Below are 16,648 nucleotides of genomic sequence, written 5' to 3'. Positions count from 1 at the left end.
TTGCCAGTCCTATGCTCCTGTCCCCACACTCAGTTTGGAAGTTGATGGTGCTGAGTGGCAGGGTTCCCGGAGAAGCCCTTCCCATGTGGGCAGTAGCCGCCCTAGCAGCAGCAGTCCCAGCAGCAGTAGCGTCCAGGCTCGGCAAGCTGTGGTGGCCATGGAAATCCAAGAGCCCACTCTGCAGCGTGACTCTGGATGCTGTTCCTGGAAGAACAGCCCCAAACCTGGTGGTCCAGTCTACCAGGAGAGCCCATGTACTGCCCAGGTGTACTTTTTTTTGCTTAACTTAGACTTTTGTTTTTCTTTGTTTGGCTTGCATCTTGAAACCCAAACTGATACCATTTTAGTGGGTCTCCTAGTCTGTCTACAGGTATATGTTTATGTACATTTCTTTCATTCGAGGTGGAATCACAATATAATGCTGTTTTGATTCCTGCACTGTGTTTAGAATTTCATCTTAAGTGACTTTTCATGGCTGTAGCTTTTCACTGTACGGATGTACCATTATGTTACCTTATTATTGATGTAATAAATTTTATTCTCCATTTATTTTACAGGTAGAGGACAAAGAAACTATAAACAATTTAGATACTTCATCATCTGACTTCACTATATTACAGGTAAATTGTTGTATGTCTCAATAATTTTAGAATCAAACATTAGACCAGTCTCTCGAAACCACTTCCAGTATTGTATGGCAGTCCCAACTAAAAGTCATTGCAAAGTTTATTTCCTTTGTTGGCTTTTGTAGAGGGGGTTTTGCTTTCCACTTTCCCCTAATATAACATGCCTATTGAAAAGGGATCATCGTCTTGGCTTCCCTTCCAAGCACTGTGGCGTCCCTGCAGCTGAGAGGAGGGTGTGTTTGCGGGGTTCTTGTTAATTTGATTCGTGGGAGAAGGGCAGCCTGTCGGGTCTGTTCTGGATGGCATCCTCTGCAGAAAGACTATTAGATGAGACATGAGACAGCAAGGGGGACACCCCCTCCTCAGGAGAGACGAATGGGGCACGGATGAGGATGCAAGGGGGTGACCAGAGCGCTGACCTCACAGCTGGGAAGAAAGATGGATTCTCAGGGGTTCTGGTTCTGCCTTTGGGAAGTTTTTCTCAGAAAGTACACAGATTTCTTTTGATGACTGTGTCATCTTGGCTGTTTGACTACCATCTGTGTAGAAGTTAAATCTTAGATGAGAACAAATGAGATGTGGCCTAACTTTCAGGTATGGTTTGCATAAAGGTGGGTCTTGAGTTTCCTTTTCCTTTTTCTGCCAGCCTGTAGATGTAAACTGTTGGAATAAAGCTGGGTAGCTGATTTTCAGTAGAAAGTTTTGTGAGGAAATGAAAATACTTAAGCCAGTCATAAGTAAGCTGACTGCCAGTCAGCTTATGCCAGTCCTTGTGTTTTGTTTGTTTTAATAATGTCACCTATGCTGCTTAATTGGAAATCACCTTTCAGACAAGATCTTCATTTGCTTCTGCCAGGCAGGGGCAAGGTTTGTTATTACCGAGCCAGAACCCCGGCCTTGAGGAGGGTGCAAATCTCAGGGAAACTTGGTGAAACCCAATTCACCTTTAGGGCTGATGTCTCTCTCCAGCTGCAAAGTGACACAGCCTGTTCCTGACTCAGAAGGGAAAGACGGAGCGGGTCTTGTCATTTTCTTGAGTGTCTCTGTAGGTCAAAGACTCCTGTATATATTATCCTAACCAGACGCTTACGTATAGCTCCTCTCAGCGACAAATAGAAACATACGCGTTTCTCTCTAGGGAAAGTTAGGAGAGAATTGTTCTGCCTAAAATGATTGTTTCCTTCAGTGTAGAATCTTTAATTCCCAGCATGAAATGAAAAAGAATTGATTACAAATAAATGATGAAACTATTAAGAAAGTGAACAGTTTCCTAGGGCTCCCCAGAATGGCAGGTCAGTGCCCAGTGGAAGTTGCAAACCATTCACGTCCGTGTAACTCATATGCTAAGCACCTGTGCTGTGTCAGATGCGTGAGAAGAAAGGTTGGTCTCCATCCTTCCTATGTAAACAGAGCGATGAGTTGAGGCCTGGACTGATAAACAGACTCTCAGTCACATAGCCTTTGCTTAAATCTTGGCTTTGCTGTGTGTCCTTGAGGAAGTTTGTCAGCCACTCTGTGCCTGTCTCCTAATCTGTGAAAAGAAGGATGATACTAATAGTACCAACCTGCTAGGGCTGTGTGATGATTGGTTAATATATATATAGTAAGGTGCTTGAATTTGTGCCTGGAACCTAGACAGTGCTTATCAGCGTTGGCTGGAATTCCAGAATATTGTAGTTTGTGCGGAGGGAACGTAGGGGTCAGGGACCACATATTGAGAGAAAGTCCCTTCCTTTAGTTGGGCAGCCTCTCTATATGACAAGGTGGCCCCTAAGCTAAATGCCGAGGGATGTGTAGGACTTGGTCAGGGGTGGGGTGAGGTGCAGATGGCCCTGCTGGAGAGGGAGGTGGCAATGGGGGTGGTAAAACCAGCGCTCCTGTCGGCAAGGAATAACAATGGTGTGACTTGACAGGGCTTCCTGGGAAGAGTTTGAGGGATATTTAGGAATTAGGGCTGCCTGGTGGGTTGTTGGTTAGAAGAGATAAAGAAGCAGGCATGTGTAACACTGGAGAGGGCTCAGTTGACCAGGTGGGCAGGGGTGGTATGACCGTGCAAAAAGCAGAGGTCAAGCCACCTGTGCCTTCTTTCCCTCGATCTTTTCAATTTTTGGAAACTAATGCTATATTAATTAAGTGAAAATTGATTATCTGATATGTGTCAGGCATTCTATTAGGCACTAAAGATAGAAAAAATGAAAACACTGCCCTCCAGGGCAGTGTTTAAGACAATTTAGAGGGATAGACAAGCATGTGATGGGTTCATCACCATTAAAAGTGATATAATGTTGCCAGGCACTGGGAAATGCAGCAAAGCAAACAACAGTAATAAACCAGGCCCCTTGAGAGCATCCTGGGCTGTGGGGCTTGGGGCTGAGGTGAATGGGGTGGGATGCCAGCTGTGTGGGCTCTTGCCCAGAACAAGCAGGTTCTCCACCTGTTGCATTTGTGAGGTCCCTTGTCTGTGTTTTTAAAATTCCCTTCTTAGTTATTATAGTTTTTGGTGTAAATAAATTCTAGGTTTCATCCATCTGGCACAATCTTATTTATATTTTTTGTTGCAGGAAATTGAAGAGCCATCCTTGGAGCCAGGTACTGTTAAATGAAAAACTTAGCAGCGGGGTTTGGAACCATTCTAGTTTTCCACCTTCTCTAATTTGAATTCTTTAATTTTAAAAAGTTACCTTACCGTAGTATACATTGTTCTAAAGGTTTACGATCCAGAACATACCAGGATCATAGAGATTGGAAACCCAGCCATATCACCAGATCTGTGAAAGTGGCTGACTTCTCATTTCGCAAAATGTATTGGTGAGATGAAACTGTCTCATGCCTTTTTAAATGTACACGGCACTTAAACTTATGTAGAGAGAGTTTGCATGCCTCTCGAGAGCAAATACCTCTGTACCCCACAGAACAGATCTTGTGATATTGGGCAGTATCTTAACTTTGTGGTTTTTAATTCAGGCAGTGCAGGCAGTGGTAGGGAGATACGGTTTAAAACATTGAGACGTAACTGGATTCCAGAAGAGGAAAGAGTTTCTTCATGAGAATTCCAAACAAATAACTGTTCACTTTCTGGACTGCAAATATCTCAGAGCACCGATGGAAGAGATTCTGGTTTTCATGTTGGACTGTTCTGTTAAAAGAAATTCAAAGAAATTTGGAAATTGAGCTGTTCAGTGAATGGTGATACATTCAGTTAAGCAACTTGGACTTTGGAAGCTAAATTTGGAAGAGTCATATATAAACGACGACAGAATGAAGACTGTCAAGAATCAGCCAGAAGGTTATGGGGGTTAAATCTCTGGGATGCTTTTCTCTTCCATGTAGCGTAGAGGCTTGCTCTCGCAGGCGGTTGGAGCGCAGGTAGTGTAACCAGTGTAACTTTGTGTACCCGCGGGTTTTCCAATCTCTGTGTAGCTAGCAGTTCTCTTCGTGTTAGTGTGGCAGCCGTGCCAGTTCCACATTTGTGATTGCTTTATTTCCCTGGTAATTAAACCTTGTGCCATTCTATTCCTGTTAAATCCGTAGAAAATGAGAAAATACTCGACATTTTGGGGGAAACTTGTAAATCTGAGCCAGTAAAAGAAGAAGGTTCCGAGCTGGAGCAGCCATTTGCACAGGAAACAAGTAGCGTGGGGCCAGACAGAAAGCTTGCGGAGGAAGAGGACCTTTTTGACAGCGCCCATCCGGAGGAGGGTGATTTAGATTTGGCCAGCGAGTCAACAGCACAAGCTCAGTCGAGCAAGGCAGACACCCTGTTAGCGGTAGTGAAAAGGGAGCCCGTGGAGCAGACAGGCGATGGCGAGAGGACGGACTGTGAGCCTGTAGGGCTAGAGAAGCCAGTTGAGCAGAGTAGTAAAGCCTCAGAGCACACGGAAGCCTGTAGCGAGGAGGCCTCGGAAGCGCCCCCGGAAGCCTCAAGCCCAGACCCCAGGGATAGCAAAGAAGACGTGAAGAAGTTTGCTTTTGAAGCTTGTAATGAAGTCCCTCCGGCTCCTAAAGAGTCCTCAGCCAGTGAGGGCGCTGATCAGAAAATGAGGTTTGTTTTTTCTCAGTTTTAGACCAGACGCTATCTCCTTTTCATTGGTCGTTTAATGACACACATAAGCTGTTGTTTCTGCAATTGGCCAGCCAGACTGATGCAATTGTAGTTTACTTCTAAAGAATGTTTTATTTCTCTTTGTTTATTTTAAGCTGATTACATAATCTTTTTTCTTTTCTCAACCTATCATGGTTGTTTTCTTTAATTCTTCCTAATTATCTTTAGCCCAGCAGAATTAATTAACTCCTGTGGGTCTGAAATCTTATGGTTAGGTCAGATTTCCAATACACGTTTGTCGGGGTATCATTTTTTCAGAACTAAATTTCGGGTAGGTATGCAACCTCAGCACGTATTTTATAATTTTGAGTTTGTTTCCTGTCTGCTTCTTCCTTCTGGAGTGACATTGTCTTTTGTCTCTAGTTCTGTCGAAGATGACTTGGATACCAAAAGGCTTTCCAAAGAGGAAAAGGGTAGGTCAGCGTGGCATCATCCCCAAGAGCATGTTTGGCCCCCATGGTGGCGGGTGTTTGGTTCTGGGCTGTCCACACCCATTTCTGCCTCACATGTGCCTGTGAGCCCGTCTCAAAGCCTTTTCTCCACTCTGTCCCCTGCTCCTCACTGCAGGTTCTGGGTTGCAGGGCAGAGTTGACACATCGATTTGATGCTCATGCTTGATTTTGCCAGAGGGCTTTGAGCTCCTCTGTCCTGACTGACCCTCTGATTTGCAACCTCCTTAACCACGGTGACACTTGCAGATGGAGAAAATGCTTCGAGTTTCAGATACCTTGGGGCGGTGGGGAGCAGTTTCCCTGGTATTGCAGATTTATCAACACCAGAGCCCTTTATTGATCCACTGATTGAGAAGCAGTTTTGCTGGTCCAGATTCCTCCTTAATCAGTGTTCTAATAAGAACAAAAACCAGGGGTAGGTTGTGCTCTGTGGTTCTACACTGATACCACCTGTCTTACATTCCAAAGTCGCCTCACTGGATTGGGTGATGCCATTTGGTAGCTAAGGGACTCTCCCACGGGCTGAACAGCCCCCGACTCGCCATAGTAAATGGCGTTGCCAGTGGTCCCATCTGCCTAGTGCGCAGCTCCAGAGCTTGTGTAAGGACAGTGGGCGGGGCCCCACACCCCAGCTGGCTTTGGGTACTGCTGGCATCTGGGACAAGTAGGGAAAGTGTCTGGTTTGGAATGATTTTAAGCTTTTTTAAGACTCAGGATTTTGTTGGTGTCATGTTTTTGACCTGAACTTTTTTTGTGATAGGTCGTAGCAGTTGTGGTAGGAATTTCTGGGTTAGTGGACTTTCTTCTACCACCAGAGCTACAGATTTGAAGAATCTTTTCAGCAAGTATGGGAAGGTAAGACCGGGGATGAGATTTTTAAGCCCATGCAGTATGGCTTCTACGTGCAGATTATTGTCCCCACGCAGTGAGGACTTTGAGTGACTGTGCATGCTGCTCTTTGACCTCACATTTGCTCACATTGCTCGTGGCGGGTCCGCCGCCCCTACGGGGAGAGATGCAAGCCCAGTGGGATCTCCCAGAGCCCACATCCACTTTGTATTTCTCACCTTTCCCCGGCCCCCAAGCCACCACACGACTTGATAGCTTCCTGAATCCATTTCTCTGGCTTTAGGCCTTAAACCCAGGGAGGGCTGTGGAGGGTGGACCAGAGGGCAGGGTGGGAAGGTGCTGGTAGCATTTTCGTGAGATGGTGGTGATTACGGAACACGAGTGAAGCTGTAGATATGGTTACGAACAAGATCTCTGGAGCCAGGCCGGTGTGGGCAGCTGTGGGCCCCAGCTCTGCCGCTCAGAGTTGTGTGGCCGGGGCATGTCGCCTCTCCCGTGTGAACCTCATCTCGTCACCTGGGGGCCCTCAAAGTCGTTGTCTCCTTATGATGGCGGGTGTAACTGGAGCAGAGCTGCTGGTGCCCTGCCTCTGCCCACGTGCTTTCACCCCCAGCTGGGTAGCTCTGGCCCCCTGTTCTCTGCCACCCCTGCCTGTCTCCCTCCGTGCTCAGCCCAGCAAGGGTGGCCATGACGCCCAGGTGGGCCACCTCCCCGTCTGGGTGCCAACTGCAGTCCCCCGTGTGTTGCCTTTAGTCCCTCCTCTTTCTCCCCCTCCCTCTCCCCCTTCCTCCCCATGCTTCCCGAACTCACCTCCAGATAAACTGCTGCACCTGTGCCTCCTTGTCTCTCAGTCAGTCTTGGCCAAGTGAGACTTAGCACAGGCTCGTGTTCGTAGTAAGGGTTCAGCAATGATAACAGAGAAAACCAACGTCATTTACCTTGGTTGTTGACGTTCAGGAACTAACAAGGAAAACTAAACTTGACACGTTTCTCAGAATAACTCATGACTCCCTGGGCCTCAGTAATACAAGGTGGGACCCTTTTCTTGATTCTGCTTTGGCCCTCAAAGCAGATGGCTGCTCTCAGCAGGGAAGTGTCAGCCTGGAGCCTGCAGTGTCTTGGGTTCATTGCTGGCTCGAATCAGGGACCAGACCACTCTGAAACCTTCCTTTGGGGGTAAGGCTCCACGTGGCACAATGAGAATGAATACCGGCCATGGCCACTGGTTCCGCTGGGACCTCTCCTGAGCCGTGGTGCCTTCTGCCGTAAAAGGCTGTCCCTAACTTCAGCTTACTGAGGTTGTTGGGAGAGTTAAATAGCATGTAAGGATGTATCTGTAGTGCCTGAAACATCTCCTTGAATTTTGTTTTGTTAGTAGTAGGATGGGCTCTGCATTACAGAGCGCTCTTTATAAACCTGTCCTGTCGCTCTCCTTCTGTAGATGTGTCTTCCTACTTCACTGGCCACGTAGATGACTGCATGTTCAGAAACATTTCTTTACAAATTTTACATAGTGTTAACGGCATGCTGGCAGGACTCTGCCTTCTGCTTCACTTTCTCCTCCACGCTGTCATCCTGGTGCCCTAGAGGAACAGGCAGGATGGAGTCGGAGCAGCCAGACAATAGCATTACCCTCCCCAGCCTTTACCTGCTACTTGTCGTCCACCTGTTCTCAGTGTCTCTGGTGGGGGGCGGGGGGGAGCAGGACATGGGGTGGGTCAGAGGGAAGCAGCGTGGACCGCAGTGTCGGGGTCTGTGGGGGGGCTTCGTGTCCAAGCCATATTTGTGTGCTTTCCTTCAAGGTGGTGGGCGCCAAGGTTGTGACCAATGCCCGGAGTCCTGGAGCTCGCTGCTACGGCTTTGTTACAATGTCCACGGCAGAAGAGGCCACAAAATGCATTAACCACCTGCACAAAACAGAGCTCCACGGGAAGATGATCTCAGTGGAAAAAGTAAGGGGCTATTTTCTTCCCGGGATGTGACCATGTTAGGAAATAAGGTAATACTTCCACCTGATTCTCTTTTTCAGGCAAAAAATGAACCTGCTGGGAAGAAAACTTCTGACAAAAGAGAAGGGGAGGGGAAAAAAGAGAAGTCTAGCAATGCTGACAGGTATTACTCTTCCCGAGGGGATTGTGGCCAAGGTGACCCTTTTCTTCATTTCATGTCCTTCACGTTTTCCACGGATGGGGAAGGCTGTGAGGCCCTCGCCCCCTTTACTTTTCTGCATTCGTTGAGGACGGTTTCACCCCCAGTCCTGGGAGATGACTCCAGTCCCTCTCCAGGCTCCTTGTTCTCCATCCTGTTGATGCCTTAGAGGCAGCCTCCTCATCACTTGGTGCTCATGGCGAGAGTCCTGTCATCGTCGCTGGCTTTTTCCCTCAATATCTCTTCTCACCCACTTGTGTCTGGGGTGTTATTTTTAGATCTGCAAACATTAAGAGAGAAGAGAAGCCCGACAGAAAAGATGATGCTAAAAAGGGTGAAGATGGAAGTGGAGAAAAGAGCAAAGATCAGGATGATCAGAAACCTGGCCCTTCAGAACGATCTCGAACCACAAAATCAGGTAGCTGACCGATGGGTATGGGAGATTTCACCTTGTGTTCTGTTCCTGGTTGGTGTGGTTAGTTGGCAACACAAAACTACATTTGTTTTCTATGGAGTTGAGTGTTGTTCCTCATTTGGAGGTGCCGCTTCTTATCTTGCTCCTTTCTTCCTGTAGGAAGTCGAGGAACTGAGCGGACCGTGGTGATGGATAAATCTAAAGGTGTACCTGTTATCAGTGTCAAAACATCAGGATCCAAGGACAGAGTGAGTGTTCCTTTCCCACCTGGGGTATTTATTTCCTCTGACATTCCTATGTGTGTTTTAGGGGATTCTTGAGCTTGAGAAAAGTTGTCAGCCTTTCCAAAATGTAGGTTTTTTTGAACTTCAAAAATGGGAAAGTTTATAAGCTTTGCTTCGTAGTTTGTATGATAAGAATTGTTGCTTTTTGGTTTTTTATAACTAATTTTCAAATTCAATTATGGGAGTGGTTGGCTTTGTTTGCCTGAATCAGGGTACAGTAGTCCATTTTCCTTGCCAGCCTGGAAGTTTGAGCAGCTCTCCATTGTGCATTCCCAAACCCCCGTGTGACCCAGGCAGCCTTCCGGCCCGCCTTTACAGCCAGTCCTTACTCTGACTCCTTGCAGATACTCCACAGAACACGGAATCCACAAAGTGCCAGTCTTAGGTTCTTACCACTTCACTCTGCCTGCCACTGGGGTCATGGGTAGCTGTTGATATACATACGTTCAACTTTTGACAGGCTTACAACTTTGATGGATGTGGGTCCAGGTCCCCAAGGCTACCCACATTCTGAGATCCACTGGGGGGCCCCCTGGACTCGGCACATAGTTGTAGTCACGGTCAAGATTGGCTTCAGTGATGCAGAGAGGATACACAGCCGGGCAGGCGGGGAAAGACAGGTGGGGGGAGTCTGGAGGGGACCCTGCCGGCTCCTTTGTGTTCTCCCTCCCGTGTTGGCTCCCGCAACAGCGACAGTGCAGCCGCTTGAGGGTGATACTTCTGCCCAGGGAAGCCCGTTGGAGCCTCAGCTCCCAGGGTTTTTACTGGGGCTGGTCACATAGTCCGCTCTCCAGGCAAGTACCGAAGGAGAGCAGGTTTTCAGCACAAACCATCATTTGCATGGCCTGGGCACAGTGAACCACCTTTGCCAGTTAACTCTTGACTAGGGACACTCTGAATGCCAAGTTCTCTAACACCAGCCTCAGGCCTGCCATGTTAACCTGTGCTGCCCAGAAGATAAACCGTTTAAGCTTTTGAATGTTGTGGACCAGTTGCAAGCTGACATTTCTATTATGACATTTCAGTCCGCCTGTGTTTGTGCAAATATTTTACTGTGTTAGAGCGTTTTCCCCTTACTTTATAATAAATGATGTAGAATGGCAAATTGGAAGTGTGAATTTGAGGGCTGAGGCGGGTAGATCTCAAAAAATAATGCAGTCGGCACAAATAAGGAATCCTCAAACATACCAGAAATAGCCTCAATTGGGCATTGCCGCATGTTTAATATTAAAGAATGTGTTTTGGACGCAAAAGACAAAGTGAAAAAAAAAATACTTTTTTATCTTACAAAAAGTTTCTGGTAAGATACTCATTTCCATTTTGACTAGTGAAAGTACTCGATGAGTCATATTTTAGCATTAAATGGTAATGACAGTCTGTGACTGAATTACGATAAGCAAACATGAAGTTTCTTAGGAGAGAAGGCTTTGTTATCTGATTGTTTCGTTAAACGTTAATCTTCACTTCTGATCTTGGATGCTTGGACCTGGACACACCTAATTCTCCTGTTGTTGTTTCTACCTTAACTTTTCAATGTTTCTTGGTGAACCAGGTTTCCAAGAGCCAGGATCGCAAATCAGCCAGCAGGGAGAAGCGGTCTGTTGTGTCCTTTGATAAAGTCAAAGAGTCGAGGAAGTCACGAGACTCAGAGTCCCGCAGGTGAGTCAGAATCCAGGAATGTGGGCTGGTTTGGGTGTTGCCGTTGACTGGTGGTAACTCTGTCCTGGGAGGGTATTTTCCGAGTCCCCTGTGGGTGGAATATTGCTTTAAACCTCTGCTCCTTTGGCTTTTAGTTCACAGACTTCCTGTGCACTGGCTTTCTTCTGTGACTTTTTTCAAACTGTTTTCTCAGGCAGCTATCTTGAAGATTCTGGGAGGTAGCAAAGGCAGGGAGATGGAATGCTTTCCTGGGACAGTAGTGCTAGTTAACAGAACATACCAAATTTGCTCCAGAAGCTGTGAACAGGGAAAAAGAGTGGGACAGACCAATGAGAGAGCTGAGAGGTCCTCGTCCTTGAATAAGCCCAAGACAAGGTCCTCATAATTTTTAAAAACTAAACAGAAATGTTGTCAATCACGTTGAGTGACAGTTAAAGTTTCCTGTCAAGAAAAAAATTTAAACTGTAGTTTAAAAAATAAGAACCATTAGTAAAAAGGCTAGCAGAATGAGACTGAGAAAGGGGGCAGGAGCACTGTTTTCTGTAGTACGCTGTACAGAACTTTCTGCTGAAAAGGGAAAGGCAGTGGGCAAAGAAAAAGTGCGGCTTTGGTGAAGTAATTAGCAAATGAGTAGAACTGACCCATGTGCGTGTGGGAATTTAACATGATAAAAGTGATATTTCCCACTAGTGAGAAAAGGACGGGCTCACCCCAGAATGGCTTCAGGTCACTTGGCTGTGCCTTTGGACAGTCCTTTGGATCTCTGGCTCACATCACTACAAATTGTCAACATAAACTGCTGGCTGAACATAAACATAAAAATTAGTTATCCGTGTAATGCAAAAGTAAATATATTTATGAGTTTGAGCTTTTGAAAGGACTGAAATTTTATAAAGGAGAGGTAGACTAAATTAAAATTTCTCTTCTGTACAATGAAAGACCAAAGAGAAGGTGCAAAGATGTGTGACAGATGGTAGTAAAGGTGTTTTGTAGTAGATAAAAAATAACCCGATAGAAGATGGACAGAAGGGGCTGCGTACATATGGTCATGAAACATGAAACGTCGTTCAGCCTCACCAGGCATCAGGGACATGCAGGTGAAAACAGCAGTGAGACTGGTTTTCCATCCGTTAATTTGATCTGAATTACAGTTGGGGGAGACAGATGCTTGTAGTGGTGGGAATGACCTCTCCGGGGGGCACAGCAGCCTGGAGAGCGGTCCCGAGGTAGCACGGGCTTCTGAATGCTGGTGTTCCAGACCCAGCAATGCCACTTCCCCCAACCTGCCCGAGAGGAACCTGTGCTAAGAAAATGGGGCGGGGTGGCCATTTCCCTGAGGCTGGGAACAACCAGAAGGCCCACGAGGTCTGCGAGTGGTCATGTGCACTGTGGCCTCTCACTCCATGGGCTCCTTCCCAGAAGCATGCCGTACATCTGTAGAGGTGGGGGCGCACGAGGTCCAGGACATGGTGCCTGAAAGCAAGGAAGCTGCAGCCATTTTTTTCTAAGACGCAGACACAAAGTAAGGCGAGATTAGACATTTCTGCTGGTATGATTATGTGTCTAAGCACAGAGCAGAGGATGGACAGGAGACAACCTGGCAGCTGTACACGGAGACTGGAGGGAAGCGCGCTGGGCACCATCAGTATCACCTGCAAAAGCAGGGCTATCAGTGCCCTCAGCCTTGGCGGGGTCCTGCACAGCCAGGCTGCGTCCACCACCCAGTGGCCCTTGCTTGTTGCTAAATGTATCTGCAGCTCTAGGGCCCCCATCCCACCCGGGGGCGGAGCCGTGGCTCCATCCATAGCTCCCCCTGCTGGGAGAGGCCCTCGGTACTGGGCGCTGCTGCGGCTCCTGGGCCCTTGCAGCCTCTGCTGTTTGCCTCCAGGGTGCGCGAGCGCAGTGAGCGAGAGCAGTGCATGCAGGCGCAGCTGGAGCGGGAGGAGCGCAAGCGGCTGCTCATCGCCCGCGAGAGGCTGGCTTTCCACAGACATCGCCTGGAGCGGGAGCGGCTGGAGCGCGAGCGGCTGGAGCGCGAGCGCATGCGCGTGGAGCACGAGCGCAGGCGCGAGCAGGAGCGCATCCACCACGAGCGCGAGGAGCTGCGGCGCCAACAGGAGCTGCGCTATGAGCAGGAGCGGCGGCCCGCCGTGCGGAGGCCGTACGACGACGGGCGGTAAGCCACGCCACTCCTAGCCACCGCCCCTGAGGTGGCCCCTGGCGTTTAGAATTGTGCCGTGGTCCCCAGAGTCCTGTTAACACACGATTTTTACTTAAAAGGAAGCACAAGTACTTGTTACAGTCAAATTTGGTATTCTGTACTTCATCTGGGAACCTGAGATAGTTTGAGATCGGTGGAGAAATGGTTGGATAAAGAGGTGCTTATTAAATCATTAGGTTCAGGTCCCAGCACAGACCACTGCCTCCTCCCCCAGGAAGGAGATCAGACACCCAGAGCAGCACATAACACATCGGGCTGGGCACGCGGCCAGCACCTCCTTCTGGGCACCTTCCAGGTTTTGTAATCATTGCAGTAATTTGTGTTGGTTCATTCTGTTAATGAGATCGCTTTTAATTCCCCAGACATGCTGATGTGCCATACGAATACTAAAATGCTAATCACCAGTGAAAGGCCTGTTTCGGATCTTGCTGTCAGGAGTCTGGGGTGATAATCCTAGCATTGATCCTATCAGAGCTTTTCCACGTGCATGGTGTCTTGGGGGAGACTGCCTGGTGGTGTGTGTTTGTTCCTTTGTTTTCATCTTCTTTCTACTGGCATGGGTTAGAGAGGTCCCTGTGTAATATAACATTGAGACTTCTGTAAAGGGCCTTTAAGGTGTCTTAGGACTTTTTATGCATTTTACAAGATACTGAGGGGAGAGTCTGTTATGGTCAGAAATGGTTTTGAACCAGTACATTTCAAGTGCTACTGAAAGTCCTCCCCACTTGGTGTCTGCTGGGTCAAGTCTGCATCGGGATAGAAGGACAGCAGTGTACTAATTGTCCTGGTAGACTGGCCGACCCTCATGGCCGTGAGAGGTTCCCAGAGGGGATCTGCTGACACCCACTTCACTGATCCCCTCCTATAGGGAGACCGGAGTTTTTCTGTGGGGGACAAGGGGCATGTGGGGTAAGAGAGAATGGAGCCCTTCAGTCACATCCCACGTCACCCCTCCAGGCGCTCTCAGCTCATGTGGACTCTAATGATAAAGTTCCTTCTCGTTCTGTGAAGTGATAGGGGCAGTGGGAGGGTCAAGTTTACCAGCTTCCACAAAGGTAATCTATTTGGAGGGGGAGATGCACATCCTCTTTCTTGCTTCCTTTCCTAGGCGAGATGATGCTTACTGGCCAGAAGCTAAGCGGGCCGCCCTGGATGAGCGTTACCATTCTGACTTCAACCGCCAGGACCGCTTCCATGATTTTGACCACAGGGACCGGGGCCGCTACCCTGACCACTCGGTCGACAGGTCAGCCACTGACCCTGCCTGCTTGATGCATGTTTTCTTTGTCCTGGTTCATTCTTTTCTTTTCTTTTCTTTTTTTTTTAATGTGGACCATTTTTTAAACCTTTATTGAATTTGTTACAATATTGCTTCTGTTTTTTGTTTTCGTTTTTCGGCCCCGAGCCATGGGATCTTTCTTAGCTCCCCAACCAAGGATCAAAACCCTAGGCCCCTTCATTGGAAGGCGAAGTCTTAACCACTGGACCGCCAGGGAAGTCCCTGTCCTGGTTCATTCTTAATGACAAAGAGCTCGAGTGGCCCTTCTAGGCTCTAGGCTTCTAAGTAGCCAGCCCACTTGAACCAGCAGAGTGTATGTGAATTACCTGGGTTCAAGTGGAAATGTTTTCCATTCGGGGACTTAACCGACCTATCTTTCTCCTTATGCTTTCATTTAAATTGGTTTTTTTCAGGAGAGAAGGTTCAAGGTCAATCATGGGAGAAAGAGAAGGACAGGTAAGTCAGAAGCTGTGATTGTAGCCACGGTTTTCCCTGTACAGTTGGTTCTCTTCCCTTTCCGTGCCTTCTTCCTCCTCCACCTGAGTTAGAGGAAGAACGAGTAAGGGAGTGCGGCACCTGCAGCGTTTTGTGGGATGACCATGTGAATAGCTTGTGCTTTGTGCTGGCCCAAAATTCAAACAAGTATTCTGAAGCCTTGTTTGGCTTTGACCCTAAGGTTCTATACACCTTAGTGACTACACCGGTACTAAAGTGCTGGAGAGCCTTGCATGAGTCTGGCAGGCTCTGTTGGGAAGTGCCTTGTGACCCACAGCGCTGACTAGACGTGATGCCTCGTGTCACGGAGCCCAGTGCACCTGGAGTGTCAATGGTCGCAGGGTCAGCACGCCCCCGCTGAGCCTCGGGAAGCAACTGAGTCAGGCCCACGCGTTTTCTCTTTGCAGGATGAACACATTAGAAAACAAGCTCAGTTTTCTCCTTTTTTCCTATCTTACATTTAGATTGAGAACTTCCCCAAAGAGCCTTGACTTTTTAGTGGGTTTCCTTGGAGAATCAGAGGGATGAGGGAAAGTTGTGGTCAGGGCATCGTTCTGGCAGAATCGCTGCCCCGTGGGTCGGTCTCCTCCCTGACTCCAGCACCGACGTTCAGTTCTATCCTCCCTCCATGCCTGAGAACATGGCTGGGAATGGCTAAGCTCCTTGACTGCATCTGAGGAGTTCGCTGCCACCTCAGGAGCAATTCCATGACCCTCACGTGATTCCTGTTTCTCTGCTCCCAGGCATAAATCTCCCATGCAGCTAAATGTACCCCTAGTGTCATGGGTTTCCTTTGGTGGAGACGTTGAGCACAGTGGTTAAATGTCCAGGCTCCGGAATCAGGACCAGGGTCACATCGCGGTGCCACCACTTCTGAGCCTGTTTCTCCAGCTGTGAAAGGAGGGGAGGGAGGGTGGGGTGGAGTGGGGGGTTAAATGAGATGACATAACGTGTCTGCGGCAAGTGTTTGCCCAGTCCTGCCATGTTGCTCTTGATTGTGGAGAGCTATTCTCATCTGATTAGATAGTGCTCTCCTGATTGAAAGGAGTGTTTGTGTTCTCACGTCCATAATCACAAGTAAGACACAACTGCTGCTCCGAATGGCAAATGGTGACATCCGACACAGAAAGGGAAAACCAGCACAGGCCTCAGGGCCTTGTTGAACTGGTCCGTGGGTGGGTGGGTTGTTAGACAGGAGAATGTTGGTTAAATTTTAAAACACCAGGGAGAGATGGGAATGGGCTTTAAAGAACTAGGTCTTGCTGAGATGAACTTCCATCCTTTAAATGTTTCTCTGTCCAATTAGTCTTCAGAAGGCTATTGATAAAAGGTCATTCTCAAATGTCCAAAATTAAATGAAGCTGTGTAAAGCATGAGCTATAATTTTTTTAAAGTCAGTGCACCTTGAAGGTTGTTCATAGAACTGCTTCCAGAATCCCGTTTGAGATCCCTTGTTACATTTGCCAGCACTGACTTTCCTGGACACATTGGCTTGTGATTTTGCCCCTTGAAGGAACAATGTTCTGTTTTGTCCATCTTGTAAGATTGACCCCCTTTTCTTGTGCGGTGTGGGTACACATTTGGGGACGAGCGGCCGGGGGGAGCAGGCGGTGGTGCTGCCCAGGGCTCCGAGGGCCACGAAGTCAGGGCTCCCATGTGGAGCCACCGTGTACCTGCCCTGGCCCAGGAGATTCCCGTGGATGCAGACGGGGACAGGGCCGCTGGGGCGGGACCCGAAGGGGCTTCGTTACCAGGACGCCTTTCTCCTTCCTTCTCAGTTAGACCATAGTTCTGGGGCAAAAGCCCCAAAGCCACAGATTGGGTTTGTGGAACAACAAGAGAACAGGGCTGTGGAGCCAGAGCCAGCTCGCCAGCTCCGTGAAAGTCAGCCTGGACCTTCTTGCAGCCGGCAGGGACGGGCTCGGGGTGAAGGGAAAGGGGCTAGAGTGTGAGGTGTCCTCTTTCATCTTCCTGGGGTCTGTGCCGGCCGAGCAGTTCACGTGGCCATGCCGCTGAGCAAGCCGCTGGGCTGCCAAGGAGTCATGTCTGGACAAAGTAGGACAGGATGCCAGGCCCTGCAGTGAATCATGTCAAGGGATCCCTGGTGGCTCTTCTGCT

The 16,648-nt window shown here is 48.4% G+C and overlaps 1 protein-coding gene across 2 annotated transcripts in view; it reads left to right on the top strand.

Annotated features, from left to right (window-relative positions):
• The window catches only part of SAFB (scaffold attachment factor B), a 34,189-nt gene that overhangs the window by 15,714 nt on the left and 1,827 nt on the right, over nt 1-16,648 (top strand). For both annotated transcript variants that reach the window (XM_082379218.1, XM_082379217.1), the window contains exons 5-17: nt 562-620; nt 3,188-3,215; nt 4,158-4,668; nt 5,092-5,141; nt 5,941-6,035; nt 7,832-7,981; nt 8,059-8,141; nt 8,456-8,595; nt 8,752-8,840; nt 10,429-10,535; nt 12,424-12,711; nt 13,865-14,002; nt 14,449-14,491. In XM_082379218.1, the coding sequence (XP_082235344.1) occupies nt 562-620; nt 3,188-3,215; nt 4,158-4,668; nt 5,092-5,141; nt 5,941-6,035; nt 7,832-7,981; nt 8,059-8,141; nt 8,456-8,595; nt 8,752-8,840; nt 10,429-10,535; nt 12,424-12,711; nt 13,865-14,002; nt 14,449-14,491 (1,781 nt within the window). The remainder of the gene's footprint in view (nt 1-561; nt 621-3,187; nt 3,216-4,157; nt 4,669-5,091; nt 5,142-5,940; nt 6,036-7,831; nt 7,982-8,058; nt 8,142-8,455; nt 8,596-8,751; nt 8,841-10,428; nt 10,536-12,423; nt 12,712-13,864; nt 14,003-14,448; nt 14,492-16,648) is intronic.

This window comes from Balaenoptera borealis (genome assembly GCF_965194805.1).
Source record: "Balaenoptera borealis genome assembly, chromosome: 2".
Lineage (NCBI taxonomy): Eukaryota > Metazoa > Chordata > Mammalia > Artiodactyla > Balaenopteridae > Balaenoptera > Balaenoptera borealis.
Note: the sequence above shows the minus strand (reverse complement) of the source record. Positions and strands in the feature narration are given on the sequence as shown.